The 20,217-nt window shown below is 41.1% G+C and overlaps 1 protein-coding gene across 10 annotated transcripts in view; it reads right to left on the minus strand.

Moving 5' to 3' along the window:
* Nucleotides 1–20,217, minus strand: part of ENPP2 (ectonucleotide pyrophosphatase/phosphodiesterase 2) — a 112,632-nt gene that overhangs the window by 68,481 nt on the left and 23,934 nt on the right. For 6 of the 10 annotated variants that reach the window (XM_040494311.1, XM_040494310.1, XM_040494307.1 and 3 more), the window contains exons 2-3: nucleotides 12,678–12,780; nucleotides 1,146–1,301 (exon numbers count right to left, since the gene is read on the minus strand). In XM_040494311.1, the coding sequence (XP_040350245.1) occupies nucleotides 1,146–1,301; nucleotides 12,678–12,780 (259 nt within the window). Of the gene's footprint in view, nucleotides 1–1,145; nucleotides 1,302–12,677; nucleotides 12,781–12,987; nucleotides 13,140–20,217 lie in introns of those variants that run through there. The other 4 variants (XM_040494308.1, XM_040494313.1, XM_040494315.1 and 1 more) reach the window with 4 other exon arrangements.

Genomic DNA, 20,217 nt, shown 5'->3' on the forward strand with positions numbered 1-20,217 from the left:
CCCACAACTAAGGAACCTGGGAGAAATTCCAAAGGAAAGTAACAAGAAAAAAAAAAATGGCTACATGTTTGGAAAATGTATTATACAGAAAACAGCCTAATAAAACTCTCCTTATTTGGGGGGAAAAACAAACAAACCAGAACCAGTAAGGGAGCTGGTGCTGGTTTTCATATGAATCAAGGGCTGCTTCTTTAGTAAAGGAGAATAATGTCTCTGTTTCTAATGATATTATTAGAAAGACAAGGCTAATATCAAAGATAATATGAGTTAGATTTTTGAAAGAATCATCTAAACTATAAAAGCTCAAAAACCAGTAACAACTTGTCAAGGAAGCTATTAAATCTCTTCCTCTAGTGATCTTAAGAACGGGGTTGATGGTCATCTTTCTCAGAGAGTTTGAATACGATGTTGCCCCAGAGGCATGGCCGAGAGCCTACCAGGTCCCTCCAGAGTCCTGTAAAGCGTCAGGGTGTGGAACCAGGGAAGGTGTAGTGGCAAAAGTCTACAAAGGTGCTTCTTCTCAACTCATGCACATTCAGAAGCTCATATGTTCTATTGATGGTTCCAGTATAGAAGACATGGAAAGAAAGGTCAGGAAGACTGTAAAGGAATATTTAAGAACTACCCTGAGCATGTGACCCCATGAGCATGTTAGAATTACATAACAACTTTCCACCTGCACAGAGAATGGGGAATTACATCAGGGTAGACCAATAGTTACCATATCATAAGATGAAATAAAACAAATGCTATAAACTGGGCAGGCAAGCAAAAATAAAAAATTAAAATTAAAGCAGAAAAACCCAACCCTTAAGAATGTTCACAGTTTCAGCCCAGGTGCCCTAGCAGTGAGTGTGGGAGTTGACAGCAAAAGATAGAAATGATGAAGATGAAGGGGGGGAAAAAAGCCTGGCCATAAATACTTCCAAAACCAGTAGATAATGACTGCAATTGCAAAAAAAAACCTCCTTTGGGTAGGTCTCGTATGCAAACAACAGTCACAGGGGGTATACTTATAATGCAATCGACAATCATTCAAGAGGCAAAACTAAACCCCACAGTTTGGTTTGGCCAAAGCAGGGTGCCAAGGCCAGGGAGGATAACAGCAGAGGGCCTCGTCTTGAGAGGACTCAAAAATTACCTACCTGTCTTCAGACAAAGCTCATCAAAGTCATGGCAGCAACTGCTGTAGCTCTTACACAGGTTATCGCAACGACAATCAGGGGGCCCAATCTCTTGAAGTTCAAAGCATCTGCCCTTACAAGATCCAGAGGTGTTGGTCCAGGGGGAGTCCGATAACACTGCAAGATACAAGAGGCAAAGGCAATGAGATTGGGAAATGGGTCACGTCACTGTGGAGAGGTGGCCCTGGGAAGGAGTACGGTGTGATGATGCAGTCAGACTCTAGCTGAGCAGTCTGGTGCCATCACCTGCTAGCTCTGAACCCTTGGCAGGTGGCTAAACTTCCGGTGCCAGTTTCCTCATCAGTAAAGTGGGGGGGATTAACGAAAGTAATTTGAGATTATGACGAGAATTAAATGAAACAGTCCAAGCAGAACACTTAGCAAGCTATCAGACACAGGGAGTGCAACAAATGTTGGCACTGTTTACAGTTATTCTCACTACAAATCTGTGAGAGTTAGTGTCTCTGTAGATGCTAATGATGGCAACAGAGAAGAGAACATCGAGGTATACGCTTAGAAACAAGAGTTCATTGTCCTATCTGAAAATCCATAACTTTTTGTAAGGAGAACGGAGCGTAAATGTTCTGAGAACAGTCTGAACATACCAGATTAAAATAAAAGAATCGTGAGACTTCTTCCAGCCATTAAATCTACACCTATAACTAGAGTAACGCAAAAACAAACACCAAAATCTCAGCTTGTCAAAAATAAATCTTCTTTATTTTCTATGATCTGATTAGAATCAGCCAAAAATCTGAAAAAAAAACAAATTCAGTGAGATGAAAAGTCCACATATTTGAGAGATATAATCAATTAAGCCCAAAAATTAAAAGGAAGCTCCATGCATCATAGTCCCTAAAAGATACAATATCTAGGTATAAATTTCCTAGGACATGTGTAGGACCTACATGAAGAACACATTAAAATGCCACAAGAAGATATTTCAAAAGATAGAATTAAATGGAAAGATATACCATCTTGGAGAAAAAAAATAGTTTATATTATAAAAATGTCAGTCCTTCCTAAATAAACCTAAAGATTCAATGCAACTGAAATAAAAACTTAAGGAGGATTTTTTGGAAACTGGAGAGGATATTAAAGGTTTATAAAAAATAAATATATGAAATTGAAACAAAACTGAAAAGGACGAGTCATTGGGTGAAGACTAGGTAGTCAAATATATTCTGAAGTTAAATAATTAAAACAGCTTGGTAGGAAAGAAGTAGATGAGTGCTGGGGATGGGGATGGGAAAAAGGGCCACAAAGATGAGAATGTATTTATAAGGAAAGCAACATCATAAGTCAGAGAAAGAAAGAAGGAATTATCAGCAGGCGAAAGGTTTAATTAGTAAGTGGTGCTGGAATAACTACTGGCCAACTGGAAAAAGTTAAGCTATAGCCTCATCCTAGTTTACAAAATAATTAACTTCTGATGAATGGAAAGTGTAAGCAGTATCATACCTGGTGCCAGGAATGAAAATTTTTGTAAAACAGACACAGCGCCCATGGATCTTCCCTGCAGAAATTTCATTACTAGGAATTTCTCTCTCGTATATATTTGCGAAAGTTGACCGAGATATTTGTACAACAAAGAATCACTGTATCCATAAATGGAATACTACCCAGCCCTTAAAAACAGTGAATCAGAACTGTGTAGGCTAATATGGAAAGATCTGTAAAATATATGTACAAGTTGCTTTTTTTAAGAGCAAAGCACAGAACAGTGTTATAGTATTAAATATTATATATTTTATGTGAAAAATAGAGGTAAAGAGAGCAATAAGGATAGAGATAAATATAAAAATAAAAACAGAGCTAGAGCCAGAGAAGAGAGGGGGTGGGCAGTGGCATTGAGAAAAGATGCAGGTGTCAATAACCTTCCCCCACACCCCCCACCCTCCTCACAAGAAACTCTTTACAGGAATTACATTTGAGCAGTCATCTGTTTGTTTACTTCTATTTCCCTCATACATACATATATGTTTATATCTCTGTGTATGTATGTATATATATGTGGGGGGGGTATAAAGTATATATTATATAACATATATATAAATATCCTAACAAATATTATTTATGACATGCTATGTATAATTTTATTCCCTTATGTTTATAAATTTTTTATTTTTAAAAATAATTAGGCATTACTTTTAAAAACAAGCAAATGTAAGAAGCAGGGGCAGAACAGATGTTATAGAACATTTCCAGGTTCACTGAAGCCATTTACCTGAACATCCGGTTCATCCCTTAGTCCTTTGTCCTTTTAAAAATCAGAGTCGCCCAATCCTGGCCTTTATGGCATCAGATCAGTTCAAGGAAAGCAAACAGATTCACTAGACCATGAGATGTGAAACGCTTTTGCATGGTTGATTCTGGGATGTCGAAATACATACAAACCACACCAGCTCCGTTTAGGAAATAATCAGGCTTCCAGTGCCTTCCTTACCTCTGGTTCAAAAACAGACTTTTCTATTGACTTTGGCCAACCTATCAACAGTGCGTGCTGGCCATAAGAAACTGTGGGGGGAGGTGGGGATGAGACGTGAAAACAGTGAAAGCAGAGAAAGCCCTGTGGCGAAAATAAAGATAAGAAAAGAGCTTATAATTGAATTATTCCCTTTTTAAGGATCAGTAGCCATCTAATAAATTCTGAGCAGCATTCATTCCCATGAGCTGCTTACATCAATCTGGTTGACTATGCTGATAGCTAACATAAGGGGAAGTGATCCAAAGGCACTATGTTTACAAGTGTTTCCTTGTCCCGTCTTCTCTTTATGGCGTCCCAGCCTCCACCTGGAATATTTCTCCGATCATGCCCTCTGCTTTCTCCCTCCTCACAATCTCTTCCCTGTTTCTTTCTTTACTTTCAAAATAATCTGTCTGGATTTTTAGCCATTTTTAAACCTTTCTCCATCCATGCTGGCCACGTGATTTTTACTATTTGCTTACAGCATTGATTATTCTCTAAGGGTATCCCTCACTTTGCTCTTGAAAATAATCAACTCTCGCTCAATAGCCTTCCCTCTAATGATAATCTGCTTTGCCACACCTTAAACAGAAGACAGCTTTGTTGAGAAAGAGTTGCACTTATACTCATCCTGCAAAGATATGGATCATAAAAAGGGCTGGACTCGAGATTTACCAACAGCCCTCAAGCAAGAGTAAATTCCCAGGTCTGTACGGGTGAGGCACACATATACCAAATTCATTCTTGGATGGCTTGGACTCAGCTGACAACAGCAGGAAGAGAAATGGGCAGGTGAATTGATCCACATAGTTCTTCCAATCCAATAGTCTCCAGAATTTGAACTTCTGTACCTCCTTTGATAAAATCAGGTGAAAGAATAGAATAACAGCACTTCACCTTTCCAGGGAGGGCCTACCTCACCCCTGCCATCTTTCATGACAAGCTCTGGTCCCAATGCTTTTGTGGTTCTACTGTTCATCCTCCAGGCTCTGGCTTTTTCACTCCATGACCAGGTCTCACATCCCCACGCCAGGCTAAGGACAGATTTTAGAATTTCTCTTTTTACTATACCTGGTTCCATGGCTAAATATAGAAAGATTTTCTTACTTATAAAAGTCTAAATTCTAAAATCTGTAAAGCTTTCCTTTACCTGACCTAAATCAAGAGAAGAATATCAATCTGAGAACGCAGGTTCTATAATTTATTGAACGGCGTGATGAAAACTGCAGGATCAGTGAACTTGTGTCTCACAAATACTGAGACTTCCACAGGATCTCAGAACCAACAAGGAAGACAAAAGACAAAAACACCTCAAAAGGATCCAGTCAAAAATGTGTGATAAGTATGGAGGTTTAGAATTTCATATGACACATTTGCCAATACTTTTATGAGATTCAAATTCTATTGCTGCCTTTCTTTTTTCTTTTTAGTGGGGGAGGGGCAGAGGGAGCAGGAGAAAGAGAATCTTAAGCAGGCTCTACTGTTCCCCGTGGAGCCCGACACAAGGCGTGAGATCATGAGCTGAGCTGAAATCAAGAGCTGGATGCTTAACCAACTGAGCCACCCAGGTACCCCTTGCTGCCCCTTGCTACATGTTTAAATAATGTTATTTTACTTCTTTTTTTTTTTTATTTTTTTCTCAACTTTTATTTATTTTTGGGACAGAGAGAGACAGAGCATGAACGGGGGAGGGGCAGAGAGAGAGGGAGACACAGAATCGGAAACAGGCTCCAGGCTCTGAGCCATCAGCCCAGAGCCCGACGCGGGGCTCGAACCCACGGACCGCGAGATCGTGACCTGGCTGAAGTCGGACGCTTAACCGACTGCGCCACCCAGGCGCCCCAATGTTATTTTACTTCTAAGATGCAAGTCAGTTCCAGAATCTTAAAAAATAAATGTTACAGACCATATAGACATATGTTTTCTTAAAATAGGGACTTCAAATTTTAAAACATGTCTATACATACATCTGTGATAGGCATAAAAAAGTGCTACGTATTCCTTATTTTTCACAGAAGCATTTCATGATTTAAAGACACCAATGAGGGCGCCTGGGTGGCGCAGTCGGTTAAGCGTCCGACTTCAGCCAGGTCACGATCTCGCGGTCTGTGAGTTCGAGCCCCGCGTCGGGCTCTGGGCTGATGGCTCAGAGCCTGGAGCCTGTTTCCGATTCTGTGTCTCCCTCTCTCTCTGCCCCTCCCCCGTTCATGCTCTGTCTCTCTCTGTCCCAAAAATAAATAAAAACATTGAAAAAAAATAAAAAAATAAAGACACCAATGTAAAAACATGATTTATTCCATTCAAATTCATAATTCTGATAGAAACAAGTAAAATTATTTTCACTCAGTTAAGTAAAATCTTATTTCTAAAACATTCCATCTTAGAGGCGCCTGGGTGGCTCAGTCGGTTAGGTGTCCAACTCTTGATTTCTGCTCAGCTCATGATCTCAGGGTTAGTGAGTTTGAGCCCCACATCCGGCTCTGCACTGACAGTGTGGAGCCTGCTTGAGAGTCTCTCTTCCTCCCTCCTTCTTTCTCTCTGCCCCTCCCCCACTTGTGCGTTCTCTCTCTCTCTCTCTCTCTCTCTCTCTCTCTCTCTCTCTCTCCCTCTCCCCCAAAATAAATAAGCCTAAAAAAGATATCTATAACATCCCATCTTACCATACATATACAGAGGCAGTATTGTAGAGTTCTGGTGCCACTTACATGTGGAAAAACTACAGATGATTCAATAGACTATTGGAAAGAACCTAATTCATGACAAGAGTTGTGACCCAAACACGACTTCATCCCAGACTCCCAATCATGTTTTCCTCTAAATCCCTCTGCAAAATGGAACTTTTCAGATCTGGATGACCATCAGCGAGGGAAGCGGTACCTAAGTTTGAAAACATTTAGCTTCCTAAAAGCTGGAAGATCGTTTCTTCGAAGCTTTGCGTGGTCCTGCGGTCAGGGTTTGAGATAGGCACCCCGTCTGTTCCTCCCGTTCTCCGTGGTCCTCAGCCCGAGTGCTTCCTAAAAGTGAGGGGAAAGCCTTGCGTGGCTCTGCCACCTCCTGTTCAAGGGCACTGAAACAGAACTGGTTCTCCTGTGTCTGCCTGCCCGTCTGAAGTACCAACCACAGGGAAAGGAGGCGGTCAACATGGATGACATTCAAGACGCTGACCAACTCTAGCATTTCATACTGTCTTCTGCCCCTTCTGGAGTATATGACTCATCCTTTCTGGCCATACTTTCTTGTGTTGCAGTGGCCACTCGTTCTTGATATTTTCGACCTCATCTCATAGTGAGCCGCACTTACGTACAGGCCTGTGTGTCAGGACCTCGGCTTCCAAAATACATCAGTTCCTGTCAGCACCCACTCCCGGAGCCTCTCTGTTCTCTCCTCCTCCTCAGCTTCCGAACCAGATTTCGTAGACAACCTTTTCAGTAAATAGGTCCACCTGGGAAGTTTTCAGACACCAGGACTTTTAAAGCATTTATAACCACAACATTCTCATGTAGAAGGACCCCATAAACTACAAGAAAAGAGATTTCTATGTGATGTAAATAAAAGAGATTAAAAACTCTAATTCAACTTTAAACCTCTCAAGTAGCATGTATGATGGTAATCAGTAGAATATGTCTGATTGGGTTGCAAATTTGCTCCCAAAGGATGAAACGCTGTCATCGAAAGCACAGGTATTGTCCACTTGAAAAGGTAAAAATTTAGACACTGGCCTTCAAAGAGAAGTGAAGATAAATTAAACTTAGCCTCACATACTTAACACCTTATATTCCCTCCAACCCTAATATGGCATTTTGTTTTCAAAAAACTTTTCCGATAAAGAGGCAACATTATCCCCATTTTCCTGCTTGGAAAATCAGAACTGTCAGCCTGATTTGAGATAGCCAGGGCCTGGCTAAAATTTTAGATCATCCGAATACAACTATGGTACTGTCCTCATTCACAAAGGATTTTTCAAATTTTGTACGTAGGCTATGAATTTGATGAAGACATGATTTGGGACGATTTGTCCATTCAAGAATCTCTGTGGAACTCCACTGAGGACTGAGATTTCTGGTTATGCAGACAAGACAGAAGATTCTGTATAGTGTTAAGGAAGTGAAAAATCCCTACTCCAGAGCTCCATTTAACATCAACAATACAACAACAAAAACCAAACAAACAAAAAGACTGAAAAAGCTGTCTCCTTCTTAGATCCTAATTCAGGTAGTTTTATTTCATTTACTCTAAAATGTCCCCTGACTCTACATTAGATTGAACATAAAGCCCCATAACATGACCTTCATCAAGACAGAGGTCTCCTCGCAGGGTCAGGGTCACAGTTGTTATCTGTCAGCTTTGCAGTTTCCTATGTGTTGCTATCCCGTCATCAAGAAAGCTCTTCATTGTAGAATGAAATCCCCAAACTTTTCAGATGAAACCACCTTCTCGTTCCTATTACCGTTGTTGTTTTCTCTATGATTCACAAAGAAACACTCTACTCATCAAGCGACATTCTTCACTTCACATTTACTCATGAATTTTATTCCCATCCACATACTTTTAAACTTTGGAGCCACTAAAAATGACAGAGAGTTGAATTGAGCTTTCAAATCTCTACTTGCTAGCTATTCACAAGTTCACCAATTTCTCTGTGTCTTCCAAGTATGTTGCTTATATTTCAGGTAATATCCCTCTTCCATCTACAGACTGAAAGGGCATTTATCATAAGCTTCAGGAAAATAGACTCCACTGTAACACCACAAACGTGCACCTATGCACATAGTTATGAGTGCACATGCATATAGATATAGATATAGATATAGATATAGATATAGATATAGATATAGATAGATATAGATATACATTCTCTCGCAATCATCAAGGCAAATCAAGCTGGCTACACTGGATGTATGGGACAAAGATGTCAAACTGATTTGGACTTATTATTTACATTTTCTTTGAAAATTTATTCCAGCCATCCCATGTACTTGATTGCCCATTATATTTACCCAATAGAACCGTAATTAGCTTCGCTCATTTCCGATCTTGTAATAAATTCATAGATCTGTTATCATCTGGTAGAAGAAATCCTATTCTACTATTACTTCCAATAGATCACTAGGTCCTAACAATAAATCCAGCTAACAAGTGTGCTAGTTGGTTAATTATAACAGTTTGTTTGCATTGCCACAGCCTTGAAACTAACACCCCAGTCCATAGTACAGCACTGAGGGTCTGCCTGTGTGTAGAACATTCTCACCTATTGTTGAGGACTCTGAGGAACTACATTGACTAAGCAAGAAGGCACATGCTTTTATTTTTTTTTTTTTTTTTTTTTTTTTTTTTAATTTTTTTTTTCAACGTTTATTTATTTTTAAGACAGAGAGAGACAGAGCATGAACGGGGGAGGGGCAGAGAGAGAGGGAGACACAGAATCGGAAACAGGCTCCAGGCTCTGAGCCATCAGCCCAGAGCCTGACGCGGGGCTCGAACTCCCGGACCGCGAGATCGTGACCTGGCTGAAGTCGGACGCTTAACCGACTGCGCCACCCAGGCGCCCCAAGGCACATGCTTTTAAATGGGAGATCTTGCTCTGGTCAGTGGGAAGTTGGCCGTATATTAATACCCTTTGTGTTCCATTTGGTGAAACAGTCTTGAACTGCTAAACTTCCCAGGATTTCTTTGGAACATGAAAGCATTGTTGAAAATAGGCATGGCTGCCTTTCTGCTTACTATCTTGCCCTAATACATATATAACAGTTCACCCAGTGTTTTCTGATGTGAAGGCCTTGCTGACAGAATCACCAACCACATGTGTTATATGAGGGTGGCCCTTTCTAAGCACAGAGAACATTTAAAAAAGATGAAAATGCTTCAACTCTCTGTACTATGCTCTCACCCAGTTTCCAAAGTACATCTCTGGTCTTTATTCAGGAGCAAGCAAACATAGTAGTGCCTGAAAAGCCGGTAAACTATAGCAACAGAAAAATCAAAAATAAGAAGTGTTCAGGCATACCAAAAATCCCCAAACTCAGACTTAAGTGGTATTGTATCCCAACAAAGCTTCACAAAGGTAAAAATTTCACTAAAAATTATTTTAGAAGATAACCATAAAGGCCTAAAATAATCAATGACTTAACTAAATAATTTGAGAAGCAAATAATTGGTACTATATTTAAGATCACTTAGGGGTGCCTGGGTGGCTCAGTCGATTAAGCATCCGACTTCAGTTCAGGTCACGATCTCATGGTTGGTGAGTTTGAGCCCTGTGTTGGGCTGTGTGCTGACTTTCGGAGCCTAAAGCCTGCTTGGGATTCTGTGTCTCCCTCTCTTTCTGCTCCTCCCCCACTCGCATTCTCTCTCGCTCTCTCTTAAAAATAAATAAACATTAAAAAATATCCAAAAAAACCACTTAGATTTGTAGATTATAATATAGATTATATTATTTTTACAGAAATAAGATAGGCTCATTAGCTCTTATAGCTGTTTCTTATAACACAGGGAGATAATTACGCACAAAATATATTTAAGGATTAATAAACCTGTTCTATATTTGGCAAGTTCTCCTGTAGAGTGCACACGAATCCAAGAGTCAATGAAACAGAATGGTTGGAAATCATAAGCTTTTTTTTTTTTTAATCCATAAGGAAAATTAGAACTCATCTAGTCCTGGAGTGCCTGAGTGGCTCAGTCAGTTAAGCATTCGACTTCAGCTCAGATCATGATCTCACAGTTTCTGAGTTCAAGCACCACGTCAGGCTCTGTGCAGACAGCTCAGAGCCTGGAGCCTGCTTCGGATTCTGTGTTCCTCTCTCTCTTTGCCCCTCTCCCACTCATGCTCTGTCTCTGTCTCTGTCTCTCTCTCTCAAGAATAAACAAAACATTTTTAAAAATTTAAAAAAAAAAAAAAAGAAAGAAATCATCTAGTCCTGCTTCTCATTATACAGCTAAGGAAACAGATGTCACAAGTGACTTGCCCAAGGCCACACAGCAAGTTACATGGATCCAGGATGCTAGTCCAGGGATTTCATGACTGTTTTCCCAAAAAGTCAACTTTGAAAATAATGAGTGACTTGAATTTACACATTCATTATGAAAACAGCTTTTAATATCAGTTTTGGCTGAGGTAATACATTAATATGAAACAGAAAGAAAAGTTCCTTTTAAGGTGCATTGGAAAGAACCAGAAGTGGGCTCTCAAGCAGCTAGCTTGCCCACACGACCATAGTTAGGATCCGATCCCCCTTCCACTCTGCACAGTTACAGTCAGTGTTAATGGGAGATACACTCGTCTGGAACAAGAGAAAGAGGTCTTTGAAGACAGCATTTGTTACCAATAAAAACAGGATTCTCCAGCCTGGTGATCTCCTCTCTTCTCCCTCCCCAACAGAAAAGACAAATCATTTTGTCCATTTGGCTCCCTGGGGGTGCAATTTTTATGATCTATTTTCTTACTTTTCACCCCGACCACACCCCACTTTGACTCACTAAACTCCTTCTAGTATCATTCTTTCAACTTTCTGGCATGACTTAAAAGCAACTTACTTGATGTAAGGAAGACCTAGTATTCCATCAATATATATAGCATAGGGTGGTTAATAAAAGCTCATGCTGGTTAAACAGAGACAGGTGATATAGTCTTTTAGATTAGTTAAGTAAAAAAAAAATACAGAAAAATTCAAAATTCACAGGAAGGCAGACAAACATGCTGAGATGTCAGAAAAAGTCAAGAAAATATTGCCCCCTAGAGTACCCATTACTTAATATGTAATTTTTATTTATAAAACCATCAGCAGCTCCAATTTCCAGGAAATTAACCAACTCATTACTTAAGACCTGGTCAGTTGAGCCCCCTCGGTTCGCACAAGGAGCTCCTTTATAAGAATTCCCACACTGCTTACGGCACAGTGTATTGTAAAAGGAAACTCTTTCACGTTGGTTCTATTAGTTAAGTCAAGGTACACTATTAAAACTTACCTTTCCTTATGCCAAAAGAAAAAACTGAGTGCAAGTGAATCCTGTAAGTTCTTCAAAGCACCTCCTCTCTTTTATATTTTCCCTACTTTAGCTAAATCTTGATTTCATAGTCCTAAACTTTGAAGTTTCAGACAGACAGTTCACTGCTTTTCTTAGTGGTGCCCAGGTGGCTCATTAGGTTAAGCATCTGACTTCAGTTAAGGTCATGATCTCACGGTTCATGGGTTCAAGCCCCGGATCGGGCTCTGTGCTGACAGCTCAGAGCCTGGAGCCTGCTTCGGATCTGTGTCTCAGCCTCTCTCTGCAACTCCCCCACTCACACTCTATCTCTCTCTCTCAAAAAAAATAAATAAGTGTTAAAAAGATTTTTTAAAGAAAGACAGTTCATGGGGCGCCTGGGTGGCGCAGTCGGTTAAGCGTCCGACTTCAGCCAGGTCACCATCTCGCGCTCCGTGAGTTCGAGCCCCGCGTCAGGCTCTGGGCTGATGGCTCAGAGCCTGGAGCCTGTTTCCGATTCTGTGTCTCCCTCTCTCTCTGCCCCTCCCCCGTTCATGCTCTGTCTCTCTCTGTCCCAAAAATAAATAAACGTTGAAAAAAAAATTTTAAAAAAGACAGTTCACTACTTTTTTTAACTTCCATTCCTCTTTTTCTTTTTTTTTTTCTGGGTCAGAAGTTTCTGGGGAAAAATACTACATCCTATATCACATGCCAAGAAATCAAATTCATGTATCTGCAATATTAAACCAGCACCTGTTCTCACCACTTCTATCTTAGCCTTGTCTGTTCACAAGAGTTTTAATTTTATCTTAACATTTATAAATATCGGAGTGCAAAGATTTAAATAGCCTGCTATCACGAAGCAAGCATAAATGTTCTCTAATTAAAACCACATTCTCTCACCTGAATTATACACACAGCTAGTTTTATTCCAAAGAAAGCTAGGACTACATTAGTTATACCGCAAGATTATCTTAAAGATGCATTTCTTAATGAGCTTCTATTGATTATCCAGTCCATAATATTGTAAAAGGACTGAAAATGCTGATAGTCACTACACTTACCTGTAGGAGGCCCTTCATCCCAGCCTTCTGCCCTCTTAATTCGATTTGCTGTGAATCCTAAGCAGATATTGACTCCAACAGCAAAAGTGAACAGGGATATTACCTAAGGGAATAGGGAGATTGAGGTGTCAAACCAATGAATCAAATTATATGAAGGCAAATGAAAGGACTTCAACATCACCACCCAGTCCTACAACTTCCAAAATGCACTGTAAAGCGCTGTCTGGATTTTTAAAACAAAAAGCAAAATTGCAAATCAGGAACTGATTCTTAACATCAAGTCCTTCCCCCCATGCCATCTTTCTCCTACCTGGTAGGACTGGACCGGACTCCTCCTTGCCATGGCAGAGGGTTCTTGGAAAGCCTTTTGCAGTGTGTTCTCTTTTGCCTACACTGAATGCACTGCTTTTTGGGGCTCTGAGTTCAGTCTATTAACTACAAGTAATCCCACCTGGGAGGTTGACAGCCTCCCCTGATTTGTCCGGAGCTTGATTTCATCACGATTGATTCACAAATGGCAGCTCTGAGCCTAAGAGGCTTGAAACACCCCTCTCCTTCTCTCCACCCCCTTATCGGTCCCGCCCCTAACACACACACACACACACACACACACACACACACACACACACACACTTTCATGTGGTTTCCTCTGGTAACATGAGGGTTTCTTATGTTGCTGTGGCCAATAACAGTGCATGTTCATTTTCCTTCCCTCACAAAAACATGGTTTTTAAAAAAGAAACCAAATGTATTTGATCCGATAAAAATGAAACAGAGCCGTAAAAGGGTTTCCACCAGCTTTAAGCTTTTAAGGTTTACAATGTAGTTATTCAATGTAGTCCACCTCACGACTTTATTTTTTTTTAAACAAGGAAAGTTTTATAATTTATAAACCTAATAACTTCCCTGTCTTTCCCATGTATTTATTTTTTCTGGCAGTTTAAATGACCCTGTCCCTACTGCCACATTCTCAGCTACTCCCGACTACTCAAATATTTCTCACGATAAAATCTCCCAGGACTGTAACGAACACAAGAGATAGCACTATTTTTCCCCATGTTGTTGTTAGAGTTTAGAGAAGTAACTTTTATCAAAATGCTGGGAATTGCCAGCTAAGCAGTAGAGAGTCCTTCTGCCCTGTGAGGAAGGACAGAATAAGAAGAGCCTGGCTCTTCTTCCCTAAAAAAAACTGTCAGCTTGGTTTTGGGGAGGGGGGGGACGGGGGGGAGGGGTTGGATGGGGCAGCCTTATTAGTGATCGAATTTAGGAAGGAAATCTCAATGGCAGCCAGAATTTAGCTTTAAACATCGTTTCCTTGATGATTTCCCAGTTATATTGTCATCCAGTCACCAAACACGGTGTCCTTCAAGGCTATTGCCAATGTTCAACTTTCTTTACTAAGCATTTGGCAACCAGGAGACTTCTAAAAGAAATTGAGGTCTCTAAATCTGAAAGTTATTTAAATATAATACGTTTTTAAGATTCAGAATGAGAGAAGAAGGCTTGCCTTTGGTTTTCCCCGCACCAGGCCCGGGCACCATTAATCTCGCACTGAGCATATGTGCGTACATAAACAAATACAGCACTTACCATGCAACAGATTACTAACGGAGCAGTGCCTCTGCTCAAATAAAACATGATAGCATGAAAGCAAGCACTGTGGATTACACAGTAGGCCTGGCTTTCATTATATATTCTAAAATTCAGTAACGGCTAATTGAGAAAAAGAAAACGCACTGCCAAACTTGAAGTTGCCTTTCTAAAAAATCCTTTTAGTCTTGTATTCTTGCGGAGATGGCAGGCTTACGGATTTTTCTAGAGAAGTCCCTTGCTTTAGTTTGTGTGCCATACTGAAATGATTTGGAGCTGGGTATTTAGCAAGTCTTATGAAAGATGTTAACCGCATGTAAGATTTTTCTACTATTGATGTTCAAGTTCAAGATGGACCCTGGCTTTTATAGTAGAAAACTATAAACCGAAAAGGAAAATCAAGGCAAAGGCCTGCGACTGCCTTGTGTTGTGTGCCACGTGTTCCAAACGTTCCCCCCGAAACCTGCCTCCCCTTCTCTCTAACCTCCCCGGCCCTTGCCAACAACTTTAGATTCTATCTGACATTTGAGTGTAGAAACCCAGCTTGAGGATAATGAAGGCTCTCCTTGAAAAAAAAAAAAAAAAGACTCAGAAGCTGAACATCATCCATTAATTTTTTTTGACATGCAGCATAGCTGTGCAGAGAAAAAAGGCTTCAGTGTAATAGTCGATCCATAATTGGCTTCTGTACAGCACTTGTTACCAATTATCTAAGAGGATTGAGCTCAGGCATTATTTCCGTCAACTGCTCTGTCAAAGAACTTTGTCTTCAGGTCATTATGCACACGGAACTCATTAAAAAAACACACACAAGTACACGTGTGCATGCGCGCGCGCGCGCACACACACACACACACACACACACACATACCATCTAACCCTAGTTAAAAAGAATCTTACTACTAAAACATCCCTATAAATTAACTGGCAGGAGGATGACCAAAGTCTCTACATCGGGCATCAAATCAACTACAAAATACAATTACCCTTCTTTATCTAAAACTGAGAAAACCAAAAGTCTGGTAATAAATACCATAGGTCTAGAAATTCAGCTAAATGACTGGAATATTGTTCAAAACCTTCTGTAAACAAAACCAAACTGAGAATGTCCATCTATCTGGTGTTTAAGATTTTGGAACAATGTCAGCTATAGTTGGGTCAGTAAACAAGAAAGTGTTTGAGAAAGACTAAAATTAACTTCCAGAATGGTTTATTAATCCAGCTACATTTCAGAGAACACTGCCCCCTGGCAGAAGGAAATCCAGAACTTGCAACAGTCTTAGGCCCTAGAAATCATTCTGAGGTTCTCAAGCTTTCTCGAGAATAAGAATCACCTCAGGAGCTTGTCTGAAATGTGCGTGCTTGTGGTCTACTCACCAAGATTTGGATTCAATAGGTCTAGGGGAGAAGGTAGAAAAACCAAGGATTCTAGAAGTCAGATAAGAATTGGCACGATAGGTCATTCTGACATAAGTAACGTAAGGCGCACATTTAGAGAAACAGAGCACTGGAAGAAATTACTCTGAATCAATTTGTTTATGTCCTGGATGTTGAGTTGCTTGGTCTAATGCTAATGTAATTTTCATATATTATTAAGAGCATTCACTATTGATTGGACATTAAAGTCTAGATCTCCATGGCTGTTCCTCCATGGGAATCATCTCCAAACTGTAAGCAGCAAAACAGAATTTTATTTACTTTGCTGGTGGCACAAAGCAGCAGTGTGTGTATTGCTTAATTGCACTACAGTAGTTGCATTTATACTAATGCACAGTCTATCTTTTCATGAAATGGTTCTGTGGATCCTTGTTCCCAAGCGCTGATTAAGGTAAGAGGGCTTGAGGTTCATAATGAGATTTGAGAGATAGATAATTGACGGTTGTCATTTTTGCCGCCTGCAGTAATTATGAAATTTTCATAAACTGCTTCAAACTTTATCTATATCCAGTTTCTCATTATGCAGAGTTAACTGCATGATGGTGTCTTGACTTAACACCATTCCCAGAACGCTCTAAAACTTTAGTGTTAGACAATTACCAACCGCCTGATTTTTCAGTAGTATCGTTAAGCAGCAAATATAGCACATACACTAAGCAAATAAGAAAATAATACCCACACGTCTTCTCCCTATTTCATTTTAAAACTCTTTGAGCTAAGTCTTGCTTTTTAATTCTGCTGTGGTTGCTGGCTATTAGAAAATTCAGAATAAAAACAGGACAGCAGTCTTTGCGAAAGGGGTTTACCAATCTGAATTGAGCAAAAAATTATGATGGCTAATGGAGGAATAAGCTGGCCCAATTGCTCCACAATTCAAGACCGCAGATTGTATAAAGTAGACACCACTTAAGATTCTGAACCACAGATGCAAAGTTTTATGGGTAATCTTTGGTCCCAGGAGGTTCTCCAGTGGAGAAATAGCATATATCTGTTCAAATGCAAACAGGACTTGTGTTATTAGTTATTACACAATTGAAAGCTGAAATCAACACCGGCACATCTTTCAATGACTACAATTTACATCGTAAACTTCTATGCATGACACTTATTCCCGGTGGATCTAAGCGTAAAGCCCCCACACCAGAACAATCTCTATCTTCTAAGAATATTCATTCATTGCACAAATATTCATCAGCTCCTACTGCGTACCAAGCACTGATCTGGCACTAGTACTATATGGGGAGCTGAACCAAAACATAGCCCCCTGCCCTCCATATGAATCAAATGGACACAGAAATAAATGTGCGATCTCAACTGATAACGTGCAGAAGGGTAGAGGTAAGCACTGCTATGAGAACATATAACTCTGGATTGATCTAGTCAGGAGGACCATGGAAGACTTTGTGGAGTAGCAGTTGAGCTCTAATGTGCAGGGTAGGTGGGAGTAACTAAATAAGAGCGGGAGAAGATTCTAGGCAGAGCGAACAGGGTGTGCAAAGGTTCCACGTGGGGTAGAGGCACAGCACACCCATGATATGAAAAGACAGCTGGTTTGACTAGAGCAGCAAGAGCAAAAGCGGGCGTGGCGTGAAATGAGTCAAGGGATTAGTAGGGGCCAGTTCGTGTGGGGCTCCGTCCGTCATGTTGGCTGCTATTGTCTTTGCCTTATAAGTGATGGATAGCCTTAAAAGAGCTTAAGCAGGTGAAAGTTACTCCGACGTTGAAGGATGAATCTCTGTATGGTGTGGACATGTAGTGCAGGGAGTCAAGAATGGACACAGAAAATCAGTTTGGAGATGATGAAGTAATCCAGGAAAAAGCTAGCGACACCTTGCACCAAGAGGGCCATGGTGGTGGACTGGGAGAAAACTGGGGCAGGTGGGGAAAAGATCCATTAATGAACTGGGTACACAGGTTCAGGGGCAGGAAAGTAAGAAGTGTGACTCCTGAGCTAATGAATATGTAATTGGATTATGATGACATACAGTACTCAGTAAAGTCACTCCTAAAGGTTTAATTGGATTGCAAAAAAGATGTGGAGATTGATATCCACTTGCTAACATTCTAGACTTAGTTCAAATAAGGGATACGGCTAATAGCTTTAAAACATGTCAGTAGTTTTAAAAACCACTTAAGGCAGTTGTTTTAAAGTTCCTTTGGACTTTAAACACTGAAAATACATTTATTCATAATTGAGGTTTAAAAGGAATTACTGCCTGGAAATAACTCACCTTTGTTGCTAACTCTAGCTTACAGTACATTTTAAAACTTGAAAGTCGGTTTGTCTACTTCTTTTCAGCTGCAATGCAAGCTGCATGCTAAATTTCCAGGCGAGTGGAAGAAGGTTGTAACAGGTTGGCGAGATGGCGAGATGGTGTGTGTGAGAGCCTCCTGGTTTCATGTGTGAGTCCGCTTTGTACTGCGCACTGTGTAATATTCGCCACAGATGGGTGGGTATGACACTATAGAGAAGAGTTTCAGGGGCGCCTGGGTGGCTCAGTTGGTCAAGCATCCGACCTCAGCTCAGGTCACGACCTCACGGTTCGTGGGTTCAAGCCCCACGTCGGGCTCAGAGCCTGGAGCCTGCTTTGGATTCTGTGTCTCCCTCTCTCTCTGCCCCTCCCCCACTCACATTCTCTCTCTCTCTCTCTCTCTCTCTCTCTCTCTCTCTCTCTCTCTCTCAAAAATAAAATAAAACATTAAAAAAATTAGAAAAGAGTTTCACCACCCTTGCCTTCTAGGCTCTCACATGGGCAGGTGAGAAGCTCCTGTCAGTTCCACTTGCAGATGAAGAAATGGAGGCTCAAAGACTGTGTGACATCTCCAAAGCGGGACAGTAAGTGATTGAGCCAGGTCTGAGGAACCAGATCTCCTAAGCTAGCTTAGTCCTCTTCCCGCTATGGCATGACATCCCTGTACTACACCACATGGGGGCCTCAACTTGACACATGCAGCATGCAGCTACCCAAACAACCGGTTCACTTTCCAGCTTCTTTTCTTTTCCTGGAAACCTTCTGCAATCCTTCCATCTCTTGTTTCTCATCAGACACTATGTCTACCGGGTCTTGTTATTGATTACAGTTATTACCATCCTTTCTCAGGGCTTGCTGAGCGTTCTTAGTATCTAAATTGTCTCTTTTTTTTTTTAATTTTTTTTTAACGTTTATTTATTTTTGAGACAGAGAGAGACAGAGCATGAACGGGGGAGGGGCAGAGAGAGAGGGAGACACAGAATCAGAAGCAGGCTCCAGGCTCCGAGCCATCAGCCCAGAGCCCAACGCGGGGCTCGAACTCACAGATGGCGAGATCGTGACCTGAGCCGAAGTCAGACGCTCAACCGACTGAGCCACCCAGGCGCCCCTCTAAATTGTCTTTCTATGTGAATAGTTTAGATTCTCCCTTCATCCTCATTCTACAGGACATGCATGAGCAGTTCGCCTCAAAATTGCCCTTCCTGTTTGCACCCTCTGCCCCCTTCAAACACCCTTTCATTCAGGCCTCTCTTAATTCATTCCCATTCATTCCCAGAGGGCCCTGCGTAAGATGCAAATTTGATGATGCTCCTCCCAATCTCAAAACCTTCAGTGGTTCCCTATCACAGCAGTTTTCAAGAGGTGATCCTGGGGGCTACGTGGAACAGAATCACCTGGAAACTTGTTACAAACGCAATCCTTAGGTCCTACCTCAGATCTATGGAATCAGAAACTTGGGGGCAGGGTGGGTAGAGCCCAGAATCTGTGTTAACAAGCCCACCGGGCAAATTCTGCTGCCAGTTTGAGAACCACTGACCTAAAGCATAAAATCCAAACCCCTTGGCAACGCAAATAGGATTCTAAATCCAAAGTCAAGTTGCCTATGGGCACCTGGGTGGCTCAGTCAATTAAGCGTCCGACTTCGGCTCAGGTCATGATCTCACGGTTCGTGAGTTCAAGCCCCGCGTCGGGCTTTGTGCTGACAGCTCAGAGCCTGGGGCCTGCTTTGGATTCTGCGTCTCCCTCTCTCTTCCTCCCCTGCTTGCACTCTGTCTCTCTCTCTCTTTCTCTCGAAAATAAAATATTTTTTAAAAATTCAAAATCAAGTTGCCTGGATTCAAATCTACTACTGTTTAACTGTGAGACCTTACATCACCCTTAGGCGAATTACTTCTCCATCCTAAGACTCAGTTTTCTCATCTGTATGCAGCTCATAGGAATCTTAAGAGTATTACATGGAATAATCCATGTAAATTGCCTAGCACAATGCCTGGCACAGAAGAATGCTTAGCAAATGGTAAGTTTTTTAATTAGAGAAATATTTGCTGTGCCTTGATTAAGTTGTACCCTGTGACACATCCATTCTTTAATATATGTTGTTGCTTTGGCCTAGAATGCCCTTCTCCACCTAATCTCCCTGGCAAACTCCAACATATTCATGAAGATTCAGGTCAGGTGTCACTCTTCTGTGAAGCGCCCCCCTCCCTCCCGATTTTGCCTCTCCTGTGCAGAGCAATGGGTTCCTCCACTCTGCTCCCATA

The sequence above is a fragment of the Herpailurus yagouaroundi genome, unplaced genomic scaffold (assembly GCF_014898765.1).
Source record: "Herpailurus yagouaroundi ecotype Mexico unplaced genomic scaffold, PumYag 186, whole genome shotgun sequence".
NCBI lineage: Eukaryota > Metazoa > Chordata > Mammalia > Carnivora > Felidae > Herpailurus > Herpailurus yagouaroundi.